Here is a 15,994-nt window from a genome sequence, read left to right as displayed (position 1 = left end):
GCAAAGTCCGGCTCAGCCTCTGAGGCACGCACACGCTGAGTTACGGCAAAGTCCGGCCCAGCCTCTGAGGCACTCTCACACTGAGTTACGGCAAAGTCCGGCTCAGCCTCTGAGGCGCGCACACACTGAGTTAGGGCAAAGTCCAGCTCAGCCTCTGAGGCACTCTCACGCTGAGTTACAGAAAAGTCCGGCCCAGCCTCTGAGGCGCGCACACGCTGAGTTAGGGCAAAGACCGGCTCAGCCTCTGAGGCACTCTCACGCTGAGTTACGGCAAAGTCCGGCCCAGCCTCTGAGGCACTCTCACACTGAGTTACGGCAAAGTCCGGCTCAGCCTCTGAGGCGCACACACGCTGAGTTATGGCAAAGTCCGGCTCAGCCTCTGAGGCACTCTCACGCTGAGTTACAGAAAAGTCCGGCTCAGCCTCTGAGGCGCGCACACGCTGAGTTACGGCAAAGTCCGGCTCAGCCTCTGAGGCACGCACACGCTGAGTTATGGCAAAGTCCGGCCCAGCCTCTGAGGCGCGCACACGCTGAGTTAGGGCAAAGACCTGCTCAGCCTCTGAGGCACTCTCACGCTGAGTTACGGCAAAGTCCGGCTCAGCCTCTGAGGCACTCTCACGCTGAGTTATGGCAAAGTCCGGCCCAGCCTCTGAGGCAATCTCACGCTGAGTTACGGCAAAGTCCGGCTCAGCCTCTGAGGCACTCTCACACTGAGTTACGGCAAAGTCCGGCTCAGCCTCTGAGGCACGCACACGCTGAGTTATGGCAAAGTCCGGCCCAGCCTCTGAGGCGCGCACACACTGAGTTAGGGCAAAGACCGGCTCAGCCTCTGAGGCACTCTCACGCTGAGTTACGGCAATGTCCGGCTCAGCCTCTGAGGCACTCTCACGCTGAGTTACGGCAAAGTCCGGCCCAGCCTCTGAGGCACTCTCACACTGAGTTACGGCAAAGTCCGGCTCAGCCTCTGAGGCGCGCACACACTGAGTTAGGGCAAAGTCCAGCTCAGCCTCTGAGGCACTCTCACGCTGAGTTACAGAAAAGTCCGGCTCAGCCTCTGAGGCGCGCACACGCTGAGTTACGGCAAAGTCCGGCTCAGCCTCTGAGGCACTCTCACGCTGAGTTACAGAAAAGTCCGGCTCAGCCTCTGAGGCGCGCACACGCTGAGTTACGGTAAAGTCCGGCCCAGCCTCTGAGGCAATCTCATGCTGAGTTACGGCAAAGTCCGGCTCAGCCTCTGAGGCACTCTCACGCTGAGTTATGGCAAAGTCCGGCTCAGCCTCTGAGGCGCGCACACGCTGAGTTACGGCAAAGTCGGGCTCAGCATCTGAGGCATTCTCACGCTGAGTTACGGCAAAGTCCGGCTCAGCCTCTGAGGCACTCTCACGCTGAGTTACGGCAAAGTCCGGCTCAGCCTCTGAGGCACGCACACACTGAGTTATGGCAAAGTCCGGCCCAGCCTCTGAGGCGCGCACACGCTGAGTTAGGGCAAAGACCGGCTCAGCCTCTGAGGCACTCTCACGCTGAGTTACGGCAAAGTCCGGCTCAGCCTCTGAGGCACGCACACGCTGAGTTATGGCAAAGTCCGGCTCAGCCTCTGAGGCGCGCACACGCTGAGTTAGGGCAAAGACCGGCTCAGCCTCTGAGGCACTCTCACACTGAGTTACGGCAAAGTCCGGCTCAGCCTCTGAGGCGCGCACACGCTGAGTTACGGAGTACTACAGGTCTCTATTGCTCTTTGATCATTGTTCACACCATTGCCTCATTTGGATTTCAAAATACCACATGAAGCGCAACACAACAACTAAGAAAAAATAAAGTGATATGTCTTTAAAATTCATGCTAACCTTTTATTGCATTGACTTTCACAACCCTAATGTTAATGCACAATAAAAGTATATCAATATAAACAGTTGTCTCATTGTGTATCTCATTTGAAAACATACCGATACACAGAAGCTCCTCTGCTTCCGAACTTTCAACTGACGAACTTTCAGACATATGAAGGAAGAGTACTGTAAGTCCAGATTGTGTTCATTAGGTTCCTGTTTCCCGTCTATAACCCCATATTTTTTTCAAGTTACGAATGGTCGTTTGGAACGTCTCATTCGTAAGTAGAAGAGCGTAGGTACTGTAGAAAGTTGATATATCACCCTGCCTTACTTGTTTTACATGATTTTAAGACATGTGCCTTCTAAATTTAAGTTTGACCAACTGACAGGCCCGTCCATCCATCCCTTCATCCATTCATTTTCTGCCGCTTATCCGAGGTTGGGCTGCGGAGGTAGCAGTCTAAGCAGGCATGCCCAGACTTCCCTTTCTCCCTCTCACCAGCCACCTCCTCCAGGTCCACCATGGGAATACAAAGGTGTTCCCAGAGACATAATCTCTACAGTGTGTCCTGGGTCAGCCCTGGGGTCTTCTCCTGGTTGGACATACCTGAAACACCTCCTCAGGGAGCTGTCCTGGAGGCATCCTGGATATTAACCCAAACCACCTCAACTGGCTCCTTTCAATGTGGAGGAGCACACTCTACTTTAAGCCCCTATAGAGTGTCTGAGGTCAGCCACCCTGCAGAGGAAGCTAATTTCAGCTGCTTGTATCTGCGATCTCATTCTTTCAGTCACTACTTAGAGCTCATGACCATAGGTAAGGGCAGGAACATAGATCGACCAGTAAATTGAGAGCTTTCCCATCTGGCTCAGCTCCCTCTTCACCAAAACAGAATGGCATTACTGCCGACACTGCACCAATCAATCTGTCTCCCACTCCCTTTTCCCCTCACACGTGAACCCGAGATATCTGAACTCCTACTCTTGAGACAGTAACTCGTCCCCCACCAGGAGAGGGCAATCCAGCCTTTTCGGGGCGAGAACCATGGCCTCAAACTTGGAGGTGCTGATCCTCATCCCGGCCACTTCACACTCTGCAAACAGGAGTTGCAAACTGCTGCAGTACTTGCTGAGAACTTCTACGCACTGGCACAGAACCGGAGGACCATTAGTAACCCTACCCCTGCCCAGCGCCACTCAGTCCGTGCGTCAAGTGAGCCCAACTATATCTAGTCATTTTCTGTCCACCTCCTGCACCAGGACATAGGTATCATTCCACCCAACCCTGACAGGAGGGCGGACCCATGTTATTTCTTCGGGCCTTGCCCAGCCGAGCCTCATGGGTGGAGGCCCAGCCACCAGGTGCTCACCCTCAAGCTCCCGCCCCAGGTCTGGCTCCAGGACGAGGCCCCGGGCTCTCCAATCCTGGTGGGGTAACATGATCCTTTAACTTAACACTCATGGGAGTCTGTCTGAACCGCACTTATCCTGTGTTCAGTTATCTCAGAGAAAAACGTCATGAAAATGTGTTGAAAACATTACTTTGTGTCGGAAACACGCCCCTTTTCCGATGTTGATGTCGTAGAGAATTTTGTAGTAGTCGTCATTTCAACATGGCAGCTTACACAGTCAACAATAATGCTGTTTTATAAATATTTAAATTGTTATAAGTTGGGCCTACTATAAAGTCTAATTCATTTGAGACCTGATTTGGAATTTAGTTGCTCTGACCTCAACAACAACATTGTGAACCACAAAAGTGGGCAACAACATTGGTGAACCACAGAAAGGAGTTACAGCTCCTGTCTGGCGCCGAAGTTCAGTGTTATTCCTGTCACACCCTATCAAATAAGCACAGAAGCCCTAACTTACTAACTAAAGAAATACATGTAAAACTATAAAAATAAAAAAGTAACAATATAAAATATAACACTTTTTCCACAGTATTATTACTCATAATTCCAAATTATTTTTAATTTTATTATTAAGTTCTAAATATTCTAGAGTGCTTTTCATAATTCAGGAAAGACAAAATATAACAGGATGGATTAGTACCTATTTTCAGCAGAGAACAGGTTCAGGCATGATTTGTCTTGGCCAGGAGGAACTTGAGGGGTGTAGTGTACAGTATAACAATATCACAAAGACTAAGCAGCCTACTAACAGGAAAATGTCATGAAATTAAAGGAAATTAAATGTAAAATGCACCTTAAGATCCATTACACAGTCCTGTGACTTTGGACATTTATGTTATCTTGAGTCTTATTGCTTATGGTATTAAAAAGAATATATAAAAACTGGAGCTGGGAAATTTACCACGTTAAGTTAGTATTAAAGTCATGAAGTGTTATTTCTTTGATCACATGAATGCATTTTGATAGGCAGATGGGAGACTAATATAAGCAAAAATATTTAATAGAGACCTATAATATCTCTTCCTGATTGTAAACAATGAATCCAAGAATTCAGGGTTAAAATCTAAACATTAGTTAGCATCTCATGGGAAAGCTGATGCAACCTGCTTTATTTTGTTTTAAATAAGATCCAGATGCAGGCATATGTATGATAAAAATGTTATTTACAGTACGTGTTTTATGTTATTGAAGGCTTATGTGTTAAAATATATGTTATAGTATTTTTATGCTAATATAATATCTTTCGTGCTTATTAAGTGCAGTTTCATCTTTAGAGCCATTTACCAAATCAGTTTTAGATTTTAGATCGATCAAGCAGTCAGGATTAAATAGTGTGTCAATCCACCCAGGGCCATGCATACCAATCAACAGTGCCCACCAAAAACTAGCAAACACCGCCCACTCCTGACCAAGAAAAGGAGGCTTGCAGGTGACATCACACTGTCGCTTCCCTACAAGTAAAGGCCATCATCCGCCATGTTGGTGCAGTTTCCCGTCTGCTGTGTGACGCTCTGTGTGCATGATCTGTGCCTGTTTGTCGTGTTCCTCATGACCGGCTGCAGCAGTGTTCGCGACAACAGTTAAGGACACTTTAGGATTCCTAAAATTGTAAAAAAAAAAAAAAAAAAAAAAGAAGAAGAAAAAAAAGGAGAGATTAAGTTTTATGTAGCAAGCACTGCCAACAAAAGCGGATCTCACTGAGAGGAACTTTAACAGGACCAGGGGTTGTAGAGATTACCTTGTAAATCGTAATAATAACACTAAAATTACTAATGTTCGATGTGTTCCTTTCCATAGATATCAGTACTTGCTTTTTTAGGTGAACATAGGCTTAGTTTTTGTTAGCATGCAAACTCTACTGCATCTCATGATCCCATTGGGTTTACAGTTAATATGTGTTTAATAGGTAAATTGCTTCACACTGCGGTGACCCAAGTTCACTGTTGGGTTTAAAAAAATGTCCTAAAGGGTATTCTTATCCACATAGAGCCATTGTGTGTGTGGTATTTTGCTGCAATTTCCTAATTAGATTAGTAATTCGAAGACTGGCTAAAGAGTTAAATTGCAGACCTAAAAGTTATCCTAGAAATCTGCATACACACTGGCCCTTTGCGGATAAGTCTGCCTACCTAATCTTTAGGAGAAGAAGCCACTATGTATGACAGAGGTGATTGGGTACCAACAGTGAACTTGGGACACCACAATATGAATACTCTGACAGCATCATAAGCATTAAGAGAAGAATGCTTTTCAGCTGTTGTCAGTGCGTAAGGGTCACATCCAGTAATATCAATTTTTTTCGTTATACTGTTTGTTATTTCGGTCACTATATGCAGTGTACTGAATATGCTTGGTGTGACAATAAAGCTGTATTTCACTTTCACTCACTCCATTAAAATGACTGGCAATGACAGGATAAATAATGTAGTATAAATAATGTCTTCAAACTAATTTAAAAAAATGATGTGTTATGGTATGGTATGGTTATGGTGGAGTTTGTTAGAATGACCCATATACTCCACTTCGTGTTCTACATTATTTTAAGGATTCAGTGTATAAATATGTATGATTGAAAGTTTTAATATTAAGTGTGATTAATCATGATTAATGACAGAAAACTGTGTGATTAATTGTTTTTTAATGATTCACAGACCTAATATTAATGTAAAAACCTGTCTGGCCTGTCAAAATTGTAACATGAGGCAGCTCTCGGTACTATAATCAAACTTAAGCCAATAACTGCATTAAAATGTTCTACAAGTCTATAGAAAGAAGTGAAGAAAGACTGAAAGGGAAAGAATGAAGCGGATGGATACTAACAGTGACGTGGGAATTGGTGTGAGGATGTTGCGAAATCTGAAGAAACTGCAAATGTCAGCAGCAAAACTCCCATGGTTATCACAGATCAGCCAGTTCTCTTAATATAGAAATATAAAATGCAAATAAGACAACTGGAAACCGATATACATTTTGCAATATCAAAAAACAGAAGCAACACATTATATGATGATATGTAAACACAGATCTGTCATGCCCCCCTCATGAGGACACTGGTTCACTAATTAGCCACACCGAGTCCTGGCTCTTTAAAACTTGAGCTACTATGTGCAAGGAATTGTTTTTCCATGTGTTGGCATACAGAGTATTTTTTGCTTGTTTCCCAAGTTGCCCTGACTCAACCTGCCTGCCATGTTCCCACCTGCTCCTGGTTTCCTTAAATCCCTGTGTTCTCTCGACTCCCATCCTTCTTCTTCAGTGTCGGACTGACTTTCCCAGCTTATCTGACTCTCCAGTCTATGACCTCAACCACATCCCAGCCTCTTGATTCTGCCTTTGATTGCCCTGGACTAAATAAAACCTGCTTGCTTTGCATCTTGATCACTCCCAAGTTTTCATGACAGAATTCCTTCAGTTGCAAGATGCCCTAGGTCAGATTGACCAGTTGATCACCCTGGGAAACCAACTCCAGCAGGGAATCACAGCCACCATTCCACTCCCAATTTCACCCCCACATTCATCTTCCAGGACCCTTATTGCAGTAATGGAACATTATAGCCATGACCCAGACCAGTGTCACCATTCCTTATTCAGTGCGAGCTTTACATAGATCACCACCAGGAAATGTTCCAGAGTAATACTAGTCATGTTCATTTTCTCATCAGGCAACTGAGCTCTGGACCACGGAGAGTCCCTTGCTTAGTTTGTTGGTTGGCTTTCCAGTGTGCGGTCAGGAATGTTTTCGATCACCCTGCTGTGGGGTGGAGTCTTGGGGACCGGTTACTCAAACTCCGGCAGGGGAACTGAACTGCCACTGACTTCACCAACGAATTTCACACCATCACTGCTGGACTGGATTGGATGCCATCCTGCCTCCAGGTCCTCTATTGGTGTGCCCTGATCCTTGAGCTCCAGGCAGAATTGGAGTGCTGGGGAGAGGTGCAGATATTTGATGAGAATGTTCATCTGTCTATGTCATTATGGAGCATGGGCGGCTGTGTTCTTGCCCCAAAACTGCCCCAAATCTGCCCACTCTCCCCGCACCTGAGCCGGAACCCATGCAGCTGGGTCGAGCCCCGCTATTCCCTACTGAATGCATTTATTGTGGTGAACCAGGCCACACCCTGCATACCTGCCCTGTTTGTCCCAGCATGGAGTCCGTCCGTCCCCTGCCCAGGAGTGTTTGACTCAATCATCATCTCAGCTACGTAGTTTGTTCCTGTTTCCATATTCTGGCCCCAGGGTCAACTGGTAGAGAGCCTTGCTCGACTCCAGAGCAAAAGGGAACTTTGTGGATTCCCAGCTGGAAAGAAGCCACTCAGTCCCCTTCAAATTGCTGGCTTCACCTCTAGGAGTGAAGGGAGTAGATGGGGCTCTGCTCACCACTGGACAGATGATTCACTACACTGTCCCACTGTGACTACAAGTCGGTGCCACCCGCAGCGATATGATTTGTTTCCTGGTCCTACTGGCAGTGAGAGACGGTTTCATCCTAAGACATCCCTGGTTGCATCTCCATAACCCCCCATGTAAACTGGGCAGAGGGGGAATTCAAAGCTTGGTCTCCATGCTGTGTGCCGGTGTGTGTATCCGTGATACCCAAATCTTCACCAAGCTTGATCTCCACAGCACCTACAACCTGATCCACATCCAAGCTGAAGATGAATGTAAGACATCTTTCATCACCACTAAGGGGCAATTTGAATATCTGATCATGACTTACAGGTTAGCTAACAGTGCTTTAATTTTTTTCCAAGTTTCATGAACATGTCTTCTCTGATTTGCTGAACAGGTTTGTGATTGTCCACATTATTGATAACCTGATTCACTCTGCCTCTCTCCAAGAGCACATCCACCATGTTTGGAGGGTGTTGCAGCACCTCTGAGAAAACAACCTGTTCATTAAAGGTGAGAAATATGAGTTCCACCATACCACCCTCAGATTTCTTGGATACAAGACCTACCCTGGAAGTGTGAATATGGACGAAGGGAAGGTGAAGGCCATCCAGGACTGGCCCCAGCCTTGCGTGGTAAAGAAGCTCCAATGTTTTCTGGGCTTCCCTAACTTCTATACAGTAGCTGCCTAGTGGCTGCCCCTCTCACTGCCCTGCTACAAGGCGATCAGGCCACGCTCAGCTGGAACCCAGAAGCAGAAAAGACACTTCAATGCCTCAAAGACTTCTTATGCTCAGCGCTGGTTTGGCAACAACCCAATCCCACGTTGCTCTTCGTTGTTTTGGTAGATGCCTCTGAAGTAGAAGTGGGAGCCATGCTCTGTCAGCATCAAGGGTGTGAGAAGTTGCATCCCTGTGTGTTCTTTTTCAAGAAGCTGAACCATGCAGGGAGAAACTACAGCAACAGGGAGCTGCTGGCCGTCAAGTTGGCACCACTGGCAACACTGGCTAGAGTGCACCAACCACCCGTTCAAGGCGCTCACCAACTATGGACACCTTGAATAGTCTACTAAGTCCATTCAGCATCTCACCCCATGACAGGCTCGGTTAACACTCTTGTTTACTCCTGACAACTTCAAAGTGTCGTACCTCCCTGGGGTGAAGAACACCAAGGCGGATGCCATCTCTCATCAGTTCACCTCTCCAGTCAAAAGCAATGAACCAGTACCTATTTTACCTGACTCTTGTTTTCTCAGTCCTGTCACTTGGGACTTAGACGACACAGTTCAAGAGGCTAAGCATCATGAGCCCGTCCCAACCAGCTGCCCCAATGGAAAGGTCTATGTCCCTTCCACTCTTTGATTGATCGCCATGCAATGGGTACATACCTCCCTCAGCTCAGGGCACCCTGGTTTCTCCGCCACTATGTGCCTCCTAGCCCAGCAATACTGGAGGCCTGACTAGAGAAGGGGTGGTGGAAGAGTTTGTGCTCTCCTGTTCAGTCTACACCCAACACCAGGCAGAGAACCGAAAGCCTGCTGGCCTTCTGCAGCCTCTTGCCAAATCACAACATCCTACCTGGCCTTTCATCAATGACCTACCTTTGTCCCAAGGCAAAACAATGATACTTACCATGATAGACCAGTTTTTGAATTTTCCCGCTTGCGGAGAACCTCATGACCTGATTTTCCGATTCTGTGGGGTTCGGATAGGCATTGTGACTGACCTGGGGCCTCAGTTCACCATGAGGGTGTTTCACACTTTTTTGTTCTTGCCGTAACATTAAACCAACGGAGTGATGGAGAGAACCAACCAAGAGGTGACGAAGGTCCTCCAGCTACTGTGTGCTGACCTTCCTACTCACTAAGCCTGCTACCTGCCATGGGTGGAGTGTACTCTGAACTAGCATCCTCAGCCAGACACTAACTGGTCTGTTTGTGTGTTCTGGGATATCAACCATCCTTGTTCCCATGAGACTTGAAGCCCAGTTCTGTGCCAGCAGTGGAGGACTGGTTCAAAAATAATCGTAGTGTATGGCAATGGATAGACCAGATCACCAGAGACAGAAACACCAGGTCGACCACCATCATCTCCCGGGGCTCCGACCCGGGCAGTAAATTTGGCCGTCCACCCGGAACCTCCACCTCCCAGATTGCCACAAACTGGCCTTCAGACACATCGGCCCATTTCATGTGATCCAGCAAATGGGGTCCGTAGCCTTCTGTTTACAGCTGTCCTGCATCTACTGGATTTCACCCATGTTTCATGTTTCCCTGCTGAAGCCGGTCCAATACAGCATGGCCCATTCTCCACTTGCCTCCAATGGTCCACCACCACCCCTGCACCTGGATGATGGTGAGGCCAACGATGTCTATGCTGTTCTTGACTCCAGGCATCACTGGGGATACCTCCAATGCTTAGTGGACTGGGAAGGTTATGGCCCTCGGGAATGGGCCTGGGTTCCAGCAACAGATAACCTCGATCCAGACCTGATCTCTGCCTTCCACTGAGATCACCTGGATTAACCTAATCCCCTGCCCCGGGGCCAGCCCTGTCCTTCCTCATCCTCCAGATGGCAGCTGTCGGAGGGGAGGGGGATCCTGTCCTCCAGTTTGCCAATTAGCCCCACTAGGTGCTGGCTTTTTAAAACCCGAGCCACCTCTCACTCAGTGCAAGGAATTATTCTTCCATGTGTTGGCATACTGAGCATTTCTTGCTTGTCTTCCATTAACCCTGGCCCGACCTGCTTGTCGTGTTCCCGTCCGTTCCTGGTTTTCACAGATCCCTGTGTTCTCTCGACTCCCGTCCTTCGTCTTCAGTGTCGGACCGAATTCCCCAGCTTATCTGACCCTCCATTCCATGACCTCCACTACATCCCAGCCTCTCGATTCTGCCTTTGATTGCCCAGGACTAAAAAAAAATTCCCGCTTGCTCTGCACCTTATTCGCTCGCAAGTTTTCCATCATGACAAGATGCAGGCAACAAAAAATAGGCAGTGAAGTGAAAGTAAAAAAAGAGATGCAAATGCAAGTTTCACTGAAAGGCTGTTGCATTAAACATGCCTAGACTCACAGTCATCTTGAACATTCATCATAAACAGCAATATTTTCTAAAAACTGATATGCAGCGATAGGGTTCCCTTGACAAAATGTCACATTGGGCCCCCCAACCAATGTTTTATATAATTTTGCATATTCAATATTGTGCTGGGCCCCGAATCTGCCAGGGTATCCATGCCTCTCCAACACCCCTGCAGTCATTGCACTCTGTTTGATACAAAGGATTTTTTTTAAGTATAATTAAAGAAACCCTCAGTTCACAGTGCTTACTTAGTATTGTCATGTACTGGTAGGGGATCCCTGGCTCTGCTATATCTTTATTTGGTGGCACCTAGTCTAAAAAAGGTTAAAAATCCAATCCTAAAATTGACCAATAGAGTAAAAAGTTCAGTAGTCCTTTTTTTGATAATGATGGATCCACTACTCCTGCAGAATCCAAAAGCACTTGTAATTCAAACCAATCAACCAATTCATCAGTCAAGCATGTTGAAGCAGTACCAAGATGATCCATAAATCAATAATCCAAATAAATAAATTGTGATTAACTAATCCCAAGTATATAATCAAAATAAGATAAAAATGTCATTACATTTATCTTAATTAACACACATTAGTTACTATTAGTTACTCATTCACAAGTGTTAGTTTTTCTACGAATGTCTCCTTACTTTAGTAGAGCAACTGCTCTTTATAAAACCTCCATAACAGATATTATTTTCATCTGTGTGTAACATAGTTCGTTCCTCATTAATATCGTAATTAGTAGCTGTAATGACAGGACTAAGCATTTAATTGTTCAGTCTCCAAAGTATTTCTGTATATTTAATCAAACCAAAGGGATGACCAGCAGTTTACATCGTTATATTATATGCATGCTGTTCGTGGTTATGCTTCTAAATGGCGGAGACAACATAAGCGGTACTGCATTGATCCAGTCTTGTTGCACGAAACAATATTTTGTGTACAGCTGCATTATGCAAAGATATTCATTTAGTATTATTTAAAATACTGTTACAATGTTTACTGCGTGATTCGGTCTTCTTGTCGCTTAGCCAGCTGCTGTGAAAGCGATTGTGCAAGTCCGTTTGGCAGGCTATTCGCCATCTGGAGAACATTACATTAGAGCAGACGTGAAGCCAACCCTGCTTGCATGGCCGCTGGAGACCAAAATACGTGTCATTATTATTATTGTTTTTCTCACTATGAAATAGATCAAAATTCTAAAGTTAATTAATTAATTTGCGATTGCTGTTAAGGCATCACTTAGCCATAATATATCAAACGGGAAAAGGGAAGCTAAAGACTAATCTTAAAAGTATGCAACATCCTTAAAAAACAGCTTGAAAACAGATGTGTATTTTTAGTAAACACATTGATGGAATATCCCCATAGAGCAAGAATTGACAAATTATTAAGCTATAAGCATTTATGTCAAACTCTTCAAGTTTTCCAGTGTATCTCTCGCTTGTATAACGTGTATATGTGGGCCGGAGAGATGCCGCATTGAACAATGTACAGCGCATATTTGAATTAAATGTGGACATCTCTCCCCACGAACAAATGAATTGATCGCCAGCCATCTGGGAAGTCTGTACCCAAATGTAAGTTTCTAAGAGCGTATTCCGCATATTCCGTTCATATTTTTAAGGAGTACATTGATATAACTCTACCCAGAAATCCATGTTAAAAACACGGTGGAATTCCATAATGTTAAGAATCCATTTCCGAAAAAAGGTTTACAAGCACAATATAGGTGATGAAGATCTTACCTGCAATCGCTCTGTCGCGGGTTGCCACATACTATTAATGAAATCGCAGGTTTCTACTTAGTTCACAGCTGGATTGTCCCTGATGCAGCCCCGCTCACATCTGCTTTCGTCTCCCCCTCTGCAACCCTGGGCAATCGGCAGAAAATAAGGCAGTGAATTCCAATGGTACGCAGGGACGGAGCTCCGCCTGCAATTGCACGGCGCGTTATCCCCCACCAAGGGGCGCTGGCGGAGAAATCTGTTTTTATTAGTTCAAAGACACCGTAAGCAGCAAACAACAAGAAACGTTTACAAAACTACAAAATATATAGGGGGAAATTAACAATACTACTTACATTGATTACTTATAACGCAGTTAGGCTATGTTTTCAATAATATACAGTAAAGGTGATAATAATAAAATTAAAACATTTCAAGATGTCAAATGTTTATATGTAAAATGCCATTATTCACATTTAAACATATTTCTCCCACCTGCAAATTGCTGGTGTTTTTGACGGATTCTACAGAATGTTTCAGGAATTCTTGTTGCGGGACTAGCTTCCTTCAAGGGTAACATTACACTGAAGTGGTGAAAGGAGAAAACCACCCATTTTCCATGTTTGGAGTGGCCAAGTATTCCAGTTATAGCATTTTGTTTGTGGATTTAATCTTCAGTTTTTCCATCCCATTCCATCTAGAGGGAGTATATTTCTCATCAGATATTCCATCCTTTGGTATGTGTGTATACAACATATCTTTGAGTATGCATAGTGTTGATGAGTGTCTTTGTAAGCTTAACATTCTCTGTGCAACGAAGCATGCAACAGTGAATCTTCTCTTTGCGAAGTCATCCTCTCTTTAATGATACTTGTATGGGTAGGGAATAATGTTAGCATCTTCATCATGTGTTATGCCTGTTCTTCTGACTGTTTTCTAAGGGAATTCAAACACGAACAGGGAATAAACTAATCAATCGTCCATCACCATGTACATTCAGTGTAGTAGTGTTAAATAAAGAAAAACCCATTATATAACTTTATATATTTCTAAGCAACAATCTGCAGGGAAACATTTAAAATCAAATATTTATTGAATTAGTAAAAATGAGACCTAATAATAGACACACACAACTGGCTTTCACTTGAATCTTTTTAATTACATCATTCAACATAGAATAAATCACAGAGTAAAAAAAAAATCATGACCCACGATGAAGAAAAGAAATAGGTCAGGCCTTGTTGAAGAATAGAAAGAACTGGCCCCAAGCACAACCTGATCATTATGTACACCTAGGAAACCATGCCTGAAACACAGAAGCACATTTATAGCGGGGTCACTAACTTTTCATCTTTTACCTAGCAATGGTGTTGTCCTCAGAGGACGACAACAAAACACTGTAAAACTGATCTACCCATTTTTATTTGTGTTATAGTAATAAGGAATACAACCAAGTAAAAGGTACTTTTTGCTTCCACAAAACACTGGTTAAAGTTTCCCCAACACCACACACTATCCAGTGAACTAACCAATCACTAAATAAAGTATACACTAAATAAAGTATACACTAAATAAAGTATACACTAAATAAACAATGATATGCCTAAGGATTGAAAATGATGTAGAAACCATCAAATTTACCCATGCACTAAAAGAGGAAACCTACTGCAGGTTTTTAGTCTATCATAGTTCACCATAACTGCACTTATTACTCTAACATCTGGAATGACGTATATCTGCTTGGAAAGGTAACATGTAGCTACTGAGTCAACTTTTTTAAATCTATGGAGATGGGAGTAGATCTCTTCTGTAGTATTACAGTAGACTGTAAAAGAATTTGATTCTACTAACCAGCAGTGGTTGCATACATGGAGATTTTACTAACCGCTTATCAGTTTAAGTTATAATTAATCGATGGTAGAATGACATTTGATGTAGGGGAAAGTTTATGTTGGTGTGTTTTTTATTTATCTATCTATTTATTTTTTACAAATCCTTTGTCTTAATCAGAGTAACAAGTGGCTTGTCATCAGGACTGTAATCCTCATAGGAGATGGGTGTTGCATCATACATAGCAGGCCTGGACTTCTTCCCAAACCTGAAAAAAGAATACAAAATGCATTAGATTAATAAAAAAAAATACATACATGCAGTCTGCATATCATAATATATACTGAATCTGTCTAACATAGTTGTGAAGGTATGAGAATTTACTGGATGTTAGGGTCCTAGGGAGAGATTTGAAAACTGGATGAGTGGTGAAGAATTGGATTCTCTCTCAAAAATAAGCATTTATATCACCAATAAGTGCATGTGCAACAAAAAATACTAACAATACTGATTAGTATCCAAAGTCAGTGATACTTTCTGTTCTGATTGAGTATTCCTGCAAAACCATTGCTTCATAGGTCTGACAAGTCCATCTCTGAGATCACAGAGACTCACCTGGCATGGCGGATGGATGCAATGGCATTATTGAACTCGCTGTCAATGCTGCGGCAGTTGTAGAACTCCTGGTATGCATGCCGAGAAGAGCCCTGGTATTCGATGCGACTGATGCGACAGATTCCAACAATGAGGATGATGAGCATAAGAATGAAGGCTACGCACAGAGCACCAATGATGATATAGAGAGAGTGGCGTGGCATGCTGGTCAAAGAATCATCTGGGTGAGCTGCCTTCCACTGCAAATCTGGGACAGACAATCACACACACAAACATTTTCCTGTTATAAGACAAGAACATTCTGCACTATTTTAACACTGAAAATGGATGAATATTTAATGCTACTCACAAATCTCACAATTTGGTCCTACCCATCCTTGCTGGCAGTGACAGATAAAGCCATTTGATTGGTCAATACAGGTAGCTCCATGATGGCAAGGATTGCTGTCGCATTCATTAATGTCAACTTCACAGTTTTCACCTGGATGAACAGAGCATATAAACTCTCAAGAGGTAAAAACCCATTTCTTTGAGCAGGTTTGCAAAGGTGAAGAACAGGCATCCTCCCTATGGTAGGGCCTGCTGTTTAGCTGCAAATGCTCACAGGTAGTCAAAAAGGAGCCCCAGAATGGTGCTGAGACCCATCCAAATAAATAGGAAAGCACATAGAAATAATATTGGCACTCACCCGTATAGCCAGCAGGGCAAACACAGGTAGCATTCAGCCCCTCACGATCACATGATCCTCCATTCTGACAGTGAACTTTCAGACATGGGTCCTTGTAGACCTCACAGTGTCTTCCTGCACACACAATGCACATGTCAAAAACATTTCTTTCGATATACCCATATTCTACCATCTCACAAATATCTTAAGCAAATTTACTTTTAAAGTACCACTTTTTCTCTCTCTCTAAAACATGCAACCCACCCTCGTACTGTTCAGGGCATATACAGTCATAGGCATTGACCAGATCGCGGCAGGTGGCGTGGTTCTGGCAAGGCGCTGACAAACACTCATTATACTCCTCTTCACAATATAATCCATGGTACCCTGTCAAAGAAACACAGTATAAGTTACAAGTAGGAGTGTATTTCTTATGTGCA

General features: G+C 44.2%; 2 protein-coding genes across 2 annotated transcripts in view; both read right to left on the bottom strand.

The window, feature by feature from the left end:
- The window catches only part of pid1 (phosphotyrosine interaction domain containing 1), a 51,436-nt gene extending 38,817 nt beyond the window's left edge, over positions 1–12,619 (bottom strand). Inside the window, exon 1 of the mRNA XM_048982427.1 lies at positions 12,464–12,619. Within this exon, the coding sequence (XP_048838384.1) occupies positions 12,464–12,493 (30 nt within the window). The 5' untranslated portion in view covers positions 12,494–12,619. The remainder of the gene's footprint in view (positions 1–12,463) is intronic.
- A 961-nt stretch (positions 12,620–13,580) lies between these two features.
- The window catches only part of dner (delta/notch-like EGF repeat containing), a 69,668-nt gene continuing 67,254 nt past the window's right edge, over positions 13,581–15,994 (bottom strand). Inside the window, exons 9-13 of the mRNA XM_048982377.1 lie at positions 15,819–15,941; positions 15,576–15,689; positions 15,237–15,368; positions 14,888–15,134; positions 13,581–14,540 (exon numbers count right to left, since the gene is read on the bottom strand). Of these exons, the coding sequence (XP_048838334.1) occupies positions 14,429–14,540; positions 14,888–15,134; positions 15,237–15,368; positions 15,576–15,689; positions 15,819–15,941 (728 nt within the window). The 3' untranslated portion in view covers positions 13,581–14,428. The remainder of the gene's footprint in view (positions 14,541–14,887; positions 15,135–15,236; positions 15,369–15,575; positions 15,690–15,818; positions 15,942–15,994) is intronic.

This window comes from Brienomyrus brachyistius, chromosome 17, assembly GCF_023856365.1.
Source record: "Brienomyrus brachyistius isolate T26 chromosome 17, BBRACH_0.4, whole genome shotgun sequence".
Taxonomy (NCBI): Eukaryota; Metazoa; Chordata; class Actinopteri; order Osteoglossiformes; family Mormyridae; genus Brienomyrus; species Brienomyrus brachyistius.
Note: the sequence above shows the minus strand (reverse complement) of the source record. Positions and strands in the feature narration are given on the sequence as shown.